At 43.0% G+C, this 17,739-nt stretch overlaps 1 protein-coding gene across 1 annotated transcript in view; it reads right to left on the reverse strand.

Moving 5' to 3' along the window:
- The window catches only part of LOC310779453 (scavenger receptor cysteine-rich domain-containing protein DMBT1-like), a gene marked incomplete at its 5' end in the record, with an annotated part of 56,255 nt that extends 40,804 nt beyond the window's left edge, over nt 1-15,451 (reverse strand). The window contains 4 exons of the mRNA XM_083639986.1: nt 1,000-1,325; nt 6,119-6,430; nt 7,635-7,918; nt 15,306-15,451. Coding sequence (XP_083496112.1) covers nt 1,000-1,325; nt 6,119-6,430; nt 7,635-7,918; nt 15,306-15,451 — 1,068 coding nt within the window. The remainder of the gene's footprint in view (nt 1-999; nt 1,326-6,118; nt 6,431-7,634; nt 7,919-15,305) is intronic.
- Nucleotides 15,452-17,739: the final 2,288 nt, after the last annotated feature.

Raw genomic sequence — 17,739 nt, forward strand, 5'->3', positions numbered from 1 at the left:
GGGCAGTGGTGGCCTAAAGGTTAAAAAAGCGAACTTGTGACTGGAAGGTTAACCCCAACCGCACTAGTGGAGCTGCTCAGTATAAAATAAAGGTTAAAAAAAGTTTTCAAATTTGACACAAACATGGAAAACTGCATTAAGCAAGTCTCCAAGCGGTTTTGTTACATTTCTGCTACAAGGGTGGTATAACATGCAGCGAAACATAAACAGTCCTCGTAGGCACCCCGTTTGACCTATTGAAACTTAGCACAGCACTTAGTATGTCAAACAAATCTGCAATTGGAAGCAATGGTGTCCATCTGGGTAATTTGTCCACCATCTTGGAAATTTTGAAAAACTGTTGAAAATCCTCTCCTCGAACTGTAAGTCCAAATGACAACACATTTGGTATGCATGGCTGATGGACATGCCCAAATCATTTAAAGTGGCAGAGTTATTAGCCAATCAGACTTTCACACAATTCAACGGATCAGAAGTACACTGCACAGTGGCCTATGACCTTGAAACTAGGTGGGCACATCAGTGACAACACCTTACAGCCGCACCATGTTTGGTGCTGATAGCCCAACAAACCATTTCAATTTGTGCTAAGCTAAGCTTTCCATTTGTGCTGCTGGTGCCGGCTATCACCAAAGTGATGTTAGCAATTGTGATTGCTGGAGATGGGTCTGTAGTAACTTTGCTGTTGCCTGCTGGTCAAACCAAAAGAAAAATCTCTGTGAACCACATCGCTAGGTAGGCCCCACTGACACCAAATCTAACAAGGAAATGTCCCTTTTTCCACCCACAGTTCTTCCTGATAATTGTGTGCAAAGGTGCCACTTTCTCTAAACTCCATTTAGTAATAACATTCAAAACACAATCTATTCTTTTGCCTGTACATTTGGCTTATTGTGCAGAACATGATGTCCACTCGGTGTGGTTTACATTACTGCTCACATATAAAGTAAATTCACCAGTTATATAATAACATCTGTAATGTACTTAAAGAATAGAGACACATTTACCTTCACATATCACAGCAGCGTCTTCATTGTGACCACAGTTGTTGGTGCCAAACCCTGGATGTCTACAGTCTGTTATTGATGACTCACTTCCTGAACAGGTGACATCATCCAGCCAGATGGGGCCTCTGCCCTGTCCAAAACGTGCACCCTGTGGTGCTGCCAGGACTCTGCCACAACCCAGCTGTCTACACACCACCTGAGCATCAAGCAGGTCCCAGTCATCATCACACACTGTCCCCCACTGTCCAAGGTGGAAGACCTCCACTCTGCCAGAACAGAAGCTGTTCCCGCCATCGGCCAGGCGGACCTGCACCTCAGCTGCAGTGATGTGTGCTGCTGCTGCTGTGCTGCTGCTGCTGCTGTTGGCTATCACCTGAGTGACGTCAGTGGAAAATGGTCTTGAAGGAGATGTTGTTGGAGGGCTTGTTGAAGGTGCTGCCATGTTGACTTCTATTCAAAATGAAAAACAAGCAGTGCAAAGAAATTTTGGAAAGTTATAAATTCTCTTTCTGTAAGTAAAAGCACTCAAGCCCTACCTACATATGTTTTAAAGGATTCTGTTCCTGTCTATGACAGAATGGAGGTATTAAATAGTTTTAACAAGCATTTTATATCTTCCGGTTCTTTATTTGACTCTGTGGGATCTGTCTCTGCGAAACCCCCCACTGACCTTCCAATGTATACTGGTCAGTCTTTCAACTTTGTACCCTTCTCTGTTCAAGAAGTTCTTAAAGCTCTTAAAGAGTTAGATCCCAGAAAATCTTCTGGACCTGACTTAATTGATCCCTACTTTTTGAAACTGGCAGCTGATTTTGTAGCAGAGCCTCTTGCATTCCTTTTTAATCTTACAGTGGAGAAGAATGAAATTCCCTCTATATGGAAATCAGCTTTTGTTCTCCCCTTATTAAAAGGGGGTGACCCAGCAATTTTAACTAATTATAGACCAATATCTAATTTATCAGTGCTGGCCAAAGTTCTTGAAGCACTTGTGAGTGAGCAAGTAAAGGTGTTTTTAACCAACACCATCTTATCACAATATCAATCAGGCTTCAGAAAAAAGCATAGTACCATCACAGCTGCAATGAAGGTGGTAAATGACATTTCTGTTGCACTTGACAAGAAACAACACAGAGTCTATTTTCGGAGCCCCCCACCGTTGTGCGCCGGCTCCCAGCGCGACAGCAAAAAGCCAAACCATTCTCATGAGAATGGTTTCATCACAGCTTTTTCTGCTGTTTTTACTCAACTTTCTCTAATCTGGAGAGCACTGTCGCCACCTAATGGGTCGGTAAAATAGGTTATACACATTCAACATGCCCCAAAATTTTACAGGAGATGTATTAGGCATTGATCCACGTCCCATCGTCAAAAAACGCAATTGACGACAATCGTCGTCATTGGCACTCAACGTTAGTAATCGAATTGACGACGATTGTCGTCATTGGCACTCAATGAGTTAAACTAGGCAGAGAACAAAAATTAGCAAAATTAGCCGAAGTAACAAACAACTCACAAAACTGCTACAACAATCAAAAAAGTGTTCTGACAAGACCGGAGACACTATAACATACAACCAAACTTAAATAGTCCTCCATGGCCGCCCTATTTGACCTAGACAATCGAAACTTGGTATGTAGCAGTCAAACTTAGACTGCCGAACAAATCTGCAAATAGGTGCCATAATGCCTGTGTAGGTAGATTGTCCACCATCTTGGAAATTTTGAAAAATCTTTGAAAATCTTCTCCTCCTGAACTGTAAGTCCAAATGAGTTACACACTGTTAATGAGTTAATTGTAGCAATATAAGTTCATATTCTCGGCTTGTAGCGTACAAATCGGGGCTGTAACAGAGATCAAAGCGGCTGGATCAGGTGAGCTGGCGCTGCCCAGGGTGAGACCACGGCTTCAATGTGCAGATGAAATATCATCAAAGTTGCTAATTGATTTGTACTGCCGGCGTCTGCCGCCACCCACGGCTTATCCAGCGGGCGTTTCTACACTCCTCCAGTTTGCCCGTGACATTAGGTGTTGGTTGTTTTTCTTCCTTGGGAAGAACCACGGTGGGCTCCATAATAACGCGTCACAGACGCAGTCGCACTCTTCTTCAGGCTGTCGTAAATAATAACACACAAAACACCCCTTGGAGAAGTGTGGGAACACCGTTCCCCGTTATTACACCAGCACTACACCTATGGACTTTGACAAAATTAAATCGATCAGAAGTACACTGCACAGTGGCCTATGAGCTTGAACTAGATGGGCACATCAGTGACAACACCCTTACGGACTGCACCACGTTTGGTGCTGATAGCCCAAAAACCATTTCAATTTAAGCTAAGCTTTCAATTTCTGCTGCTGGTGCCAGCTATCAAACGAGTGATGTTAGCATGTGTGATTGCTGGAGATGGGTCTGTAGTAACTTTGGTGTTGCCTGCTGGTCAAACCAAAAGAAAAATCTCTGTGAACCACATCGCTAGGTAGGCCCCACTGACACCGAAACTAACAAGGAAATGTCCCTTTTCTCCGACAGTAGTTCTTCCTGATTAGTGTGTGCAAAGGTGCCACTTCCTCTAACTCCATTTAGTAATAACGTTCAAAACACAATCTATTCTTTTGACTGTACATTTGGCTTATTGTGCAACAAGATGATGTCCATTCTGTGTAATTTAAATTAATGCTCACATATAAAGTGAATGTGAGCCAGCCACTGAGCGAGATTTTATTGTACTTCCATATTTATCCTTTTGTTTGCAATTAATACATTCATTTTAACTTGTGTGATTTTAGCTTTGCAGTGCCTTTTAACTTTCTAGCATACGTAAGTCTTTTGTGTGGTGTTTTATCTTTTTCTGAATAGTTGCTGTGATTTGCTTTTGCATGCTTTTATTTTGTAGAACTGGATGTGTTTTATTGCTGCTGACTTGACTTTAGCCCCACACCTGTTTTCAATCTGGTGCTCAGGGCCGTAGCTAGCTATGAGGACGGGGAGGTCCGGACCTCCCCTAATATTTCAGAGAAAAGGATTTTTTTTTTTTTTTTTTTTTTTAATAAAACAATCTGCATGGAAAAGCATGAAAAACACGGGATCGCTTTTATTTTGAAACGAAAGGCAGGTCAGGCAGGAAGTCATCTGACGCCGCGTCCGCGGTAACTTGATTCCGAGAGAGCAGCAGCATGGTGGTGAGTGATGACTGTCTGTCTGCCTGGCGAGATAATTGAAGGTGAGCGAGCTGCGAGACAGTGAGCGAGTGAACGACAGACAGTGAGTGACACTGACAGATTTTTTAGCAACAACCAAGAAAGTAAGTGTCTAGTCTGTCTCTTAAGTAATGTTACCTGTGTGACACGTTGGGATGCTACTGGCTAATCATGCATGATGCCAATTGCCAAGCTCCCGAAGTCAGGTATGCAGGTGGCTATATGCATGGTTTCAGTTTCATGACCCAATAAGTAACAAAAAGAGGTGGTGTAAAGTTAAAAACAACATAATATATTTTATTTTATTTTTCAATTGTTCCTATCAGGAATAAATAAATGTCCCTCTGTATGTTTTTTTTATTATCGATGATGACTTTGTGTGTTGTGTACGGCTTGGGTTGTGTACCTGTGTTTGTAGGTGTCATTTTGATATGAATTTGGCTAAAACAGTTTGTGTTTGTTAGTTACAATTATGTTGACAGGAGAGCTGAGCAGGTGGTGACATGAAAGAGAATATACTGAATAATGACATCACAACAGTATAATCCTAATGTTGATTTAAAATTATATATTACTCTAAATATGGCTTAAAAAGGGGAAAAAAAAGCCTCAATTTTTCCGCCTCCCCTTGCTGGACCTCCCCTATTTCGGAACCCTGGCTACGGCCCTGCTGGTGCTAATTAACTAATAATGGGAGCACACCTGTGGCTAAGTGTATAGAGAGACTGACAGTCAAGGTGGCCTATCAGGGGGGAAGCAAGAGCTGAATGGGCCAATCAGCTGGGCCCAGAGGAAGGATCTCACTGATTGTGGAGGAGTATAAAAGTCATTCCACACAGGAAAAAGCAGGACAGTGACTGTGACGGGGAAGCTGAGAACCACAACACGAGAGCAGCAGTGGCACCGCCATCTCGGCAACCAGGCGGAGTGCGAGAGAGACCAGGTCGAGCCCCAAACACTGCACGCTAGCAGTAAAATCTCTCCCTTCCCCGTAAGTCTTGAAATAGACCGGTGTTTGCTTTCTGTGACATTGATGACAGTTAATGTATTTGGTGAAGGACATTTGACTGGCCTTCAGTTGTCATCTGCAGACAGAATTGAAGACCCAGAGCAGTGTGACGTGCGGCGAGACGGACTGACTCCAACGGAGTACTAAACACCGCACACTAGCGGCCCGCAGTGGAAGAGAGTAAAATATCTCTCTTGCGCGTAAGTCCCGCAACTGAGCGGTGTTTAGGTGGACAACATATTTGGCCATAGTGGCTTACTGCAAAGGGGACATAACTGCCGCTGAGTCTCTGTCCATAGGCTTGGCCCCCAAGATTGGAGAGATGTCAGCTGCTACATGGGCGCACAATCCCCTAGTGGCTCTGCACCTGCACTTTATGGGCTCCGCCCTCTGGTTCTTGTGCCCTGCTACCTGCTGCTTTATTACTGTGTTTTAACTAGGTCATATACATTTCCCAGCTGCATTTGAATCCCCTGTCTTTTATTTGTAGTTTTAGAACGGCACTGCTTTTGGTATTTTATATTATCAATTCAATTTGTTATTCCTTCCGGCATCTTGTGTTTGAGTTCACTTTTTATACTGGTTTTAATTGCTCTCCACCCAGTAGAACGAAGCTCTCTTTAAAGAGATCCATTCAATAACTTTTAGTCTAGTTTTGGTTTGGGGCCATTTGTTGTTGCTCTTTTTCTTAATCCTCTTTTCTTGTTACCTCTATCCCAGCACAATTCTAGTTTTAATTTAGGAGTTCCTAGGCTTTTACCCTAAAACTAGGTGTCGTTGGCGGTCCTGTTTAACGCAATGACGTTCCTGGTGGAATATGCCCGTTATACAGAAATTACTTCATCAGTTATCACAAGAGTCACTACAAAAGGAACCAGAATAAAATGCTGAGTTTGTAATTTACCTTCACACATTACGCCAGCATCTTTCATGTGGGAACAGTCATGTGATCCCAACCCTGCATGTCTGCACTCACTCAGCGTCGACTCGGCTCCTGTACAGGTGACATCGTCCAGCCAGATGGGTCCTTCTCCTTGACCAAAGTGGGCTCCACTTGTGGCCGACAGAGCCCTGCCACAACCCAGCTCCCTGCACACCACCTGGGCATCGGCCAGCCCCCACTCATCATCACACACCGTCCCCCACTGGTTATCATGGTAAACCTCCACTCTGCCGGAGCAGGAGGAGCCGTGAACCAGACCAACCAAAAGGGCACCTATAATAATATATTAGTAGTGGTAGCAGCAGTAATAATCAAGTAGGGTATTAATATTATTATGAGCACTGCTAGAATAGTAAAAGTAGTGTTAATACTTTCACTAATTATATGTAGTAGTAGTAGTAGTAGTAGAAACCGTAGCATAAATCTGTGGACAGAAAATCGCCAGAATTATAAAACGGATAGATTTATGTCCATTGCTTTGTTTTTGAGATGACCTGGGGAAGCGCATAATGCGGCACTTTGTAGTCAGGAGGAGGTGCGCTCAAAATTGGAACATACAGTAGCTGTTAGCTGTGTCCTCCATTTGATAAGGGCTCTATTCCCCTCCTGGCCTAAAATTTGCATTCATGGCTGGGCGTGGTGCTATTAGTGGGTGTGGTCACACGCATTCCCTAACTTTGCGCAGAGTATTTGCAGATACCTAGCTAGCTATGGCCCCTTTTACCTAGCACCGCCCACCTTCCTCAATGGAAAGGCCCGGCATGAGGTCAGAGTGAACTTTGACCACCAAAATCTAATCAGTTCATCCTTGAGTCAAAGTGGATCTTATGGTCTTTTCTGATTCAAAATATAGCTCAATCACTTGGTTTGACCAAGTAAAACGATGTTTAGAAGGATTTTATAAAATGTCTATGGAAAAAAGAATGGTGGATGAAATCCTTTGGTCCGTATGCCAAAAGCGGAAGACGGCTCTCTATTGGGGCTCTGAGATGAATCTCTGACTTTACCACTAAGAATTCTCAGTTCTGACTTCCTTCCCAGAATTCTGATCCTCATGTTAACTGCCTTTTTTCCCTTCTCATGGCTCTAATGCTCTTCTATGCCCGAACAGCATTTCAAACGGTGTAATCGTCACTGCCCACATACTTCCATGCGTCTTTCATGTTGGTATCATGCTAAGCAATACATCCAGCAGTGGGCAGTAGAGAGTCAAATGTATGAGTGTGTGTGGTTTTGCTGCGTTTCATGCGTATCCGTAAGCTTTCAGAGCACGGACAGAAAACACACAAAATGAACGCAGAGTACAGACAGAAGGCTGTGTCCCTCTCCGTCTCTGTCTTTAACGTAGAGTATAATTGGGCCTTAACGCAATGACGTTCCTGGTGGAATATGCCCGTTATACAGAAATTACTTCATCAGTTATCACAAGAGTCACTACAAAAAGGAACCAGAATAAAATGCTGAGTTTGTATTTTACCTTCACACATTACACCAGCATCTTCCCTGTGGGAACAGTCATGTGATCCCAACCCCGCATGTCTGCACTCCCTCAGCGTCGACTCGGCTCCTGTACAGTTGACGTCGTCCAGCCAGATGTGTCCTTCTCCCTGACCAAAGTGGGCTCCACTTGGGGCCGACAGAGCCCTGCCACAGCCCAGCTCCCTGCACACCACCTGGGCATCGGCCAGCCCCCACTCATCATCACACACCGTCCCCCACTGGTTATCATGGTAAACCTCCACTCTGCCGGAGCAGGAGTCACTGGAGGAGCCGTGAACCAGCCTGACCAAAGGGGCACCTATAATAAAATAATATATTATTATTAGTAGTAGTAGTAGCAGCAGCAGTAATAATTTAAGTAGGGTATTAATATTATTACGAGCACTGCTAGAATAGTAAAAGTAGTGTTAATAATACTTTCACTAATTATATCTAGTAGTAGTAGCAGTAGTAGTAGTAGTAGTAGTAGTAGTAGTAGTAGTAGAAACAGTAGCATAAATCTGTGGCCACACTGATCTGCCAGAAAATCGCCAGAATTATAAAACGGATAGATTTATGTCCATTGCTTTGTTTTTGAGATGACCTGGGGAAGCGCATAATGCGGCCCTCTGTAGTCAGGAGGAGGTGCGCTCAAAATTGGAACATACAGTAGCTGTTAGCTGTGTCCTCCATTTGCTAACTAAGGGCTCTATTCTCCTCCTGGCCTAAAATTTGCATTCCCTAATTTTTCCTTGACGCTAAAGCCAGATTGCGTGGTGCTAACCATTTAACCATGCCTTTTTAAGCATAGAATTATTCACAACTGTGGCCATTGGTGAACTGCAGTAAACCAATCACATTCTTCCCTTCCAAGCTCCGATCCACGGAGCGACTCGATCCAGTCCGGTTGTGGCTGCATGCTGTCATCTATCCATGCAATAATTTGGACATCAGCGCATCACAGATCATAGCCCAAACACCTCTCCCGCACACACGCTGAAGAAGGGCTGCTGCCCAAACGTCTGTGTCGCAATAAAAGTATTCAACTTGGAGTGCTGTCCTCCTTTCTCACCGGTCCTAAAAAATCTAATCTGACCCAACCCAACCCGCTTGAGACACGGACCAAGATCAACTCGCCCGCCGTTGTCACATACGCTCAGCCCGAGACCAAAACAAACAAACAAACCGTTATTAGACCTATTATAAAAAGTGTGCAATTACTTATTACTTATTACTTACTATGTTACTGCCATAAATGTTTTTCAGCTTTCATGCTGTTATGGACGTATGCTTATCCCTTTTCGGGCTCTCTCTCTCCTGCATCTCTCCTGCATCTCCGCTGCGTAATTATGGACACAGTAGCCCTGCATTTCCCACCAATTTAGTCTGTCATTTTCCCCTTGGCGCACATAAAGACAACATGCTTCCATCACTGTCTGCTTGATGGCGAGAGGGACTTCAGCTGTAGGCTACTCGTGACAAAACCAGACATCGAATTTTCAACAGTTAACTTTTGCAGTAGTTAGGCCTAGGTTACTGGCTATATCCCCGGTGCACTGAATAAGGCCTGGTTTTGAAAAGAGTTAACCGCAAAATTAACACCCTTTGGGAAGATCGCTTTAGGCTGGTATTTAAGGCCGAAACGCCCATTCTGGCCTATTCTGGCACTGTGACACCCCTCTTCAGCGTAAAGCGCATTTCGGGGCGTAAAAACATGACGGTATCCTCCCGAGTCAGCGGTAGGCAGGCGTAAAGCGTGTTTTTTTTTGCGTTTAAGGCCAGTTTAAGCCCAGTGTCTCTCAGATACGTAAAGCTAAAGCAGATTTTTTATCTTAATGACATTTGTGACAGCACAAACAACCCTTCTAAATTCTGGAAGATGATTAAATCATTGTCCTCAGGCTCAAAGGACACTGTGCTGCCGAATACATTAAAGCGGAATGATGAGATCATTACAGACAAGAAAAGTATGCTAGACTCCTTGAACCAGCACTTTATATCTTCTGGGTTGTTGTTTGAGCAGGAAATGCCACAAGAGATGAGTCAACAGGATTTCTCATTGTCCGGGGAAAATGTTCCTTTTGACTTTGATCTTGTGCTTATGACTAGAGAGAAGGTATGTGATGCTCTCTTAAGGTTAAATGCCAAGAAATCATCCGGTCCTGATGGGTTGGATCCTTACTTTTAAAAAATTGCTGCTGAACATATTGCTGAACCTTTGGCATACATTTTCAACTTGACTATAGAAACTGGGGTAATAGCATTTGGAAGTCAGCATATGTCACTCCTTTACTGAAGGGTGGTGACCGATCGAATCCCAATAATTATAGGCCGATATCCAAACTACCTGTTTTGGCCAAAGTCTTGGAAGGGCTTATAAGTGACCAGCTGAAATATTTGTTGACAACAAATAGCATTCTAAATGAATTCCAGTCTGGTTTCCGAAAAAAAAACAGTACTCTCACTGCCACTATGAAAGTGTTAAATGACTTCATAAGTGCTATTGATTCTAAAGAATATTGTGCTGCGTTGTTCTTAGACCTGTCAAAGGCTTTTGACACGGTCGACCACTCTGTCTTGTCTCAGAGATGGGAGGATATTGGAATGTCTTCAAAAGCGGTCAAATGGTTTGGTAACTACTTGAGTGGCAGAACACAAAGGGTTTGGGTTGATGGTGTGTGCTCAAACGCCTTGTCTATTCAAAACGGTGTCCCCCAGGGGTCCATATTGGGTCCCATTTTATTTACTATTTATATAAATGTCTTGTGTCAAAATGTAAGTAACGCCAAATTTCATTTTTATGCGGATGACACCGTTTTGCATTGTTCTGCTTCATCATTAGCAAGTGCCACAGAACATCTGCAATCTGCCTTTGATGTTATTCAGAATAATCTTCATCAATTGAGACTTGTGCTAAATTCTGACAAGACTAAAATGATGTGCTTTTCAAAATCAAAGAAGAGAGAGGATGACTGTCAGATTGTTACACTAAATAAGAAAGTGATTGAACGAGTTTCTGCCTACAAATACCTGGGTTTTTACTGGGAAGAAAATTTGTCTTTTAAACACCATATTGAGTGTCTTACAAAGAAACTCCGGATGAAACTGGGGTTCTTTTATAGAAACAAGGGTTGTTTCTCCTTTAGTGCGAGAAAAAGGCTTATACAGGCAATGTTTCTGTCGATACTGGACTATGGTGATATCTTATACATAGGGGAACACAGAATTGTGGACCAAGGCAGCTCAGCAGGCAAATAGTAAACAAAAATAAGAAGGGAGCTCCTTGAAGTTTTACAAAAATATTATTTAATCCCGAAGTAGTATATTTGTGTACACAGCAGTGTTACAAACAGAATATATCTTCATAAGGGTACACGGGCAAACAAAAACGCTACGCGCGTTTCAACCACACAGGGTCTTCATCAGGCTGGAATAGCTGGGCGTCGGCCACCGCACCTGGGTATAAGAGACATACCTGGCACACTTGGACAGATCTCTCCTACAGTGTGAGGCACAGTGGATTTACTCCCTCAATACTGTCAGCCCTCACGGACTTAACGAGGAGCTGGACCTAACATGTTTCATATAGCATGTCATTGCAGTCCTGTGCTATACTCTGTTTGTTTCCCCTGTTGCTCTCTCTCCCCCTCTCCCACAGGAGGACGTACAGCCCACTAGATGTATTTTGCTTATAGGCTATGTCTTATTTCCCTATAGCCTATATATGCCATGTTGACTGTGTGCATATAGCCTTTTCTGCATTTGTGTATATATCCTCATTTTCCGTATTCATGTTGTTTCTATATCAGAGTGTACGTTGCTTTATTATGGCCCAACCTACAGTATGATGTCATAGTACTGCCCACCTCACGTCATTGCCTCTGAACTGTGCCACCTATGTCTCTTATACCCAGGTGCGGTGGCCGACGCCCAGCTATTCCAGCCTGATGAAGACCCTGTGTGGTTGAAACGCGCGTAGCGTTTTTGTTTGCCCGTGTACCCTTATGAAGATATATTCTGTTTGTAACACTGCTGTGTAGTCGAATATACTACTTCGGGATTAAATACTATTTTTGTAAAACTTCAAGGAGCTCCCTTCTTATTTTTGATATCTTATACATGCATGCAAATCTTTCTTCTCTGAAAATGCTGGATTCAGTCTATCATGCAGCATTAAGATTTGTAACAGACTCAGGTTTTCGTACTCATCACTGCATCTTATATGAGAGTGTTGGTTGGCCTTCTCTGCACAATCATAGATTGGAACACTGGTATTGTTTTCTTTATAAGGCCATTCTGTGTGACTTGCCTCCTTACTTATGTTCCCTCTTGATTCCTAAAATCACCCCCAGGAGAAATCTCCGGTCCGATGGACAGATTTTGTACGTCATTCCTCGGACGAGGACGGTTTTTGGTGAAAGTGCTTTTAAAGCATTTGCACCCTCATCCTGGTGTAAATTACAGAGTGATTTTAAACTGGATTATCTACCAAGTATGGAGCAGTTTAAAACTAGAATTAAGGAGCATTTGAGTAATGTCCTAATACTGAATGGTGATGCTTATGATATACTGATGTGGCTTGCACTCAGTTCTGTAACTGGTTTTATGTTGTTTTTGTTTTTGCATTTTTTTCTCTCAAGTATATTTTATGTGAAACTATTTGTGCTGCTGTCCTGGCCAGGACCCCTTGCAAAAGAGATTCTGAATCTCAATAGGTTTTTCTTCCTGGTTAAATAAAGGTCACTAACTAACTAGTTTAGCACCTAAGGCCAGGGATGTTTAATCTAGTTGTAAAGTCAGGCATTTTAACATGGGGGCGAATTGGGAACGATTCCCTTTTGGAGCCAGCCTCAAGTGGCCATTCGAGGAACTACAGCTTTTAGTATCACTTCCGGGGCTCCATCTGCCCAAGCCCGAGCTTGCCACCTGATATAAAAATAAAAATAAACGTATAAGACATTATGTACCCAGATAGCAGCTGACTCTGGATCCGCCTCCAAACGGGAAGATCGGTTGGTTAGGTTTAGGCATTAGGAGATTTGTTAGGGTTAGGGTAAGCCAATCAGAGGCAGAATAGGGACGGTCATACCTTTGCCATCTTAGGATTGTTTTAGAAGGCATCTAGGATGGTGAAGGCATGGCTGGGTTTAGCCATGAGGAGTGATGATTGGTTAAGCTTAGGGTAAAATATCAGGGTATAAGCCAATCAGAGGCAGAGTAGGGCGGTTCATGCCTTTGCCATAAAAAAAAATATTGTGCACAGGACATCCTGCATCTTACATTAAAATAAATGGATGGATGGATGGATAGATAGCAAGATGATATTGATTCAATGTTGGAATTCCATCATAATAATATTTTTTGTTGGTTGAATATTCAAGGCTATAATAACATTGAATCAATGTTGATAGTCTAATTCTGTGCTTTTTCAATATTGAAAAGACAACATTGAATTAATATAGATTTTTGGTTAGCTGTATTGCCCCAATATCATAAGTTAAGTTAAGTTATCCTTTATTTATCCCCATGGGGAAATTCATCCTCTGCATTTGACCCATCTTCTACTAGGAACCTTCCTAGAACTAGGAGCAGTGGGCAGCCACAGTGCAGCGCCCGGGGACCAACTCCAGTTCTTTTGCCATTGCCTTGGTCAGGGGCACTGTGAGGAGTATTAACCCTAACATACATGTCTTTAATGGTGGGAGGAAACGGGAGCACCCGGAGAAAACCCACACGAACACGGGGAGAACATGCAAACTCCACACAGAAAGGACCTGGGACGGACCGGGGTTCGAACCCAGGACCTTCTTGCTGTGAGGCAATAGCGCTAACCACTGAGCCACCGTGCCGCCATCATGTGTCAGTCTATCCGTCCATTCATTCAACACTTTAACGCAGACCTGGGCAGAGCCAGATTAACACCCCAGGGGCCCCGGGGCACTGAAGCTCCCAGGGGCCCCCCTACCCATCGTCCGGATGTTTGGATGTTTTTTCGCCATATTTAGAGGAATATCTAATTGTAAATTAACATTAGTATTCTACTGTTATTTTATTATTCCGTTTCTGAGATTCAGTTTCTCACTCAGTCATAGGCAATTCTAGGCTTTGCAAAGAGGTAGCACCAGCAGGATAAAGATATTAGTCTGACTGGGGGGTTTCTAGGGGGGGCTGTGCCCCCCCTGGACAAAGACATTTTGTACATTTTAAAGTAAAATGCATGAATCTGATGCACTCTGAGAGCAAAAGGAAGAGGCTAATCTTCACATTAATATCCTCTTCACTGTGCTGTGGCTTTACAATGATGAAAAAATAATTGACATTACATTTCCAATACAAAACAGCAGAGGGTGCCGCAGCACCACAAGCACCCCCACTTCCCGCGCCCCTGGTCACCACTTGCCCACAGGCATCCAATGAGACTAAATCATCAGACTTAATCTTCTTGGAAACACATTTTATTTTGTCCTGATTGGTCTTAGATTTGTGTCATAGTTCTGTGGAGCCCAACATGAGCCCTCCAAAAAAAAAAAAAAAAAAAAAAAAAAAAAAAAAAATTTGGAGGGCCCCTTCACCCCGAGGGCCCGGGGGCACCTGCCCCGGTTGCCCTATGGTTGATCCGGCCTTGCATACCGCCCAATTTCACTTTTGAATGTAGATGTGAAGCTACTCGCAAAGCTCCTAGCCTGTCGCCTTGAATTGTCCCTCCCTTCGATAATTAGTCCAGATCAAACAGGTTTTATGAAGAACAGATACTCGTTTTTCAATATAAGGCGTATTCTAAATATTCTTTATAGTCCCTCTCCATCCGATACTCCGGAGATTTTACTATCACTCGACGCTGAAAAAGCTTTTGATCGGGTGGAGTGGGACTACCTTTTTTATACTCTTGACAGATTTGGTTTCGGTCCAAAATTCATCTCATACATTAAGACTTTGTATTCTTCCCCACTGGCCGCGGTACGTACAAACAACAACCTGTCTGCCTACTTCAGACTGCGTAGGGGCATGAGACAGGGGTGTCCTATGTCTCCTTTTCTTTTCGCCGTCGCTATAGAACCATAAGCTTTAGCCCTACGTCAGGATGCTCTCATTAAAGGAATTGGACGTGGTGGTCGGGAGTACAAATTATCACTTTACGCAGATGACTTATTACTGTACTTAGCAGACCCTATGTCCAGTCTCCCTAGACTGCTGGACTTATTAAGGAAAGTTGGCAAGATATCTGGTTACAAAACTAATCTTGGTAAAAGTGAACTGATGCCAATCAATGCAACTGCCAAGAATACTTCATTCAGCTCAACTCCCTTTAAAGTTAGTTTGAAGAAATTTAAGTATTTGGGAATCTGGATCACACATAATCATAAAGATCTTTATAAGGCTAACTTCTTACCCCTGATATCTTGCTTGAAACATGACATTCAACGTTGGGATATGCTGCCCCTCTCCCTGTGTGGAAGGATCAATACAATTAAGATGAATGTGCTACCCAGGTTTTTATATTTGTTTCAAAGTCTTCCTATTTTTTTGACCAAATTCTTTTTCAAGTCCATTGATTCACTCATATCATCCTTCATCTGGAGCAAAAAAAAACCTGCGTATACGAAAAAGTATTTTACAGAAGCCTCGCCTCCAGGGCGGTATGGCACTCCCAAATTTTCAGTATTATTACTGGGCGAGCAACATCAGGGCGTTGTTGTACTGGATGAAGGATGTAAGTCCTGAAGCTCCTAAGTGGTTAATCTTGGAAAGTGCATCTTGTGGTCCCACCTCCTTGCCAGCCTTGTTGTGCTCCAAAATTCCTATGGTAAAACCCATTTCTTATTATAGTATCAACCCTGTCGTTGTACAGTCAGTGAAAATCTGGAACCAGTTCAGGCATTCATTTACAATCACTAGTCTTTCTTTATCCGCTCCGATAGTTAATAATCACATGTTTGCCCCCTCGACCTTAGATGGAGCATTCGAGGTCTGGTCAAGGAGTGGGATAGCATCATTATCTGACCTTTATATAGACAATAACTTTGCATCCTTTGAACAACAGGTGAACAAATTTAATATCCCTAGAACACATTTTTTCAGGTATTTACAACTGCGGAACTTTATAGCTTCACACTTTGATTGTTTTCCCCTGCTTCCCCCCACATCCCTATTAGACTCTATTTTTTTTTGCAGGACTAGTTTTAAACAGGTTATAGGCAGGTTATATGATCTTCTTAATCTCCATAATTCAGCAGCTTTAGACCTTCTTAAAAATAGGCGGGAAGAGGATTTGAACGAACACATTCCAGAAGAAGTTTGGCAAAATATTATTCGCAGAATATATTCATCATCCATCTGTCAAAGACATGCTGTTATACAATTTAAAGTGGTACATCGACTTCATTGGTGTAAAGTTAGACTGTCCAGAATCAAACCTGATTTGGATCCAACCTGTGATAGATGCAAACAGGCTCCTGCAAGTTTATTACATTTGTTTTGGACGTGTCCACGATTACTTAACTTCTGGCAATTTATTTTTGATACTTTTTCCAAAATTTTAGAAGAACCGATAGTCCCATCCCCTTTTATAGCATTATTTGGTGTCGCACCACCGAATGTCCAACTAAATAACTATAAATGCAACATGATGGCATATTGCACTTTGTTAGCCAGACGACTAATACTGTTTAAGTGGAAAGACCCTCTTCCTCCCACTTCATCTCAGTGGATTAAAGATGTTATGCAATTTCTCAAACTAGAGAAGATCAGGTACTCGATTCAAGGGTCCGTACTGAGATTTTTTGCCATTTGGCAGCCCTTCCTAACATTCGTGGAAAACATGGAAGCTGAAAATGTAATGCCTTAGTGTATAAATGTGTGTTGTTGTTTTTTGTTTTTGTTTTTGTGTTTTTTCTTTCTACAGGTCTGGTGGGGTGGGGTGGGTGGGGGGTTCAGGGGATTTGATAGTTTGATATTGTAAACTTTGTATTACGAAATGAAAAACCTTGAATAAAGAAACCTTGGTTTAAAAAAAAATAGCCTGCATTCTGACTGTGTGTTATGGAATGCATCTACCAGCAGCCACAACACCACAAAGACAACTGGGCCAAGTTAGAGAAAGCGTGTTTTAACACGGGACTGTCTGGAGAAAACAAAACAAATGAAAAATCTGAGCTGACGATGTTTTGATGTGGAATGCACAGTGCATGGAGACCTGCACGGCTGCCTCCCTTGACCGAATAGAGGTGAGCAGTGCTTATTTGTGAAGAAGGAATGGACAGTTGAATCGCCAGGCTGGGCGCAGTGTTGTGGTGTGGGAGATTTGATCGAGCTGTCAAGAGGCAATAACTGTCAAAATGGAACAAAAGACTTGCGCCTGGCCAACCCCGACACTTGACTGCTGTGTGGTTTTGCGGGAACCGTGGTGGGTTCCATAATAACGCGTCAACACTAGGACTCTGATACAGAGAAACATGCATGACTGCAACAATGCGCGCAGCAGCAGAATTGTTAAGTGATACATTACAGCAGATACTTGCCTCTGTTCAGATAACAAATGTGACATTTTATGAAACAATTTGAAGAAGCCTACAGTTGGCACGCTCCACCTCTGCTTAGATTGAACTATGTCATTTCTCCAGACAGTAGTGTGAGAACAGATCGAGACATCACCTGACTGCAGCTTGGGCACAGTTGCAGGTGTCATTCAGCATATTGTGATATGTTGTTGGACAATGTGTTGTCATATCACATTCAGTGTTTCCTATACAGTTATTTGTGGAGGTACACCACAAATAAAGTAAAATTCTATTACTTAAAGTAAAATTTTACTTCAAGTAAAATTGACCAAATGTCTTTGTCCAGGGGGGGCACAGCCCACACAGCCCCCCCCTACATACTGTTTGAAAAGCCTACAATCGCTTATGCATCCAGTCACCAATGTATGTGAAGCATGCAGAGATGCATGCCTCGATTTGGGTGTCTGAGGATTGGGGGGGGGAGCATGCAGAGATGTGTGCCTCGATTTGGGTGTCTGAGGGGGGGGGGGGGGGGGGGTAGAGCTGAATATGGGGGGGGGGGGGGGGGGGGGTTGGTCATGGGTTTCATAGACTTTCTGCAATAAA

Source organism: Poromitra crassiceps (assembly GCF_964638095.1).
Source record: "Poromitra crassiceps genome assembly, chromosome: 7".
NCBI classification, from domain to species: Eukaryota; Metazoa; Chordata; class Actinopteri; order Beryciformes; family Melamphaidae; genus Poromitra; species Poromitra crassiceps.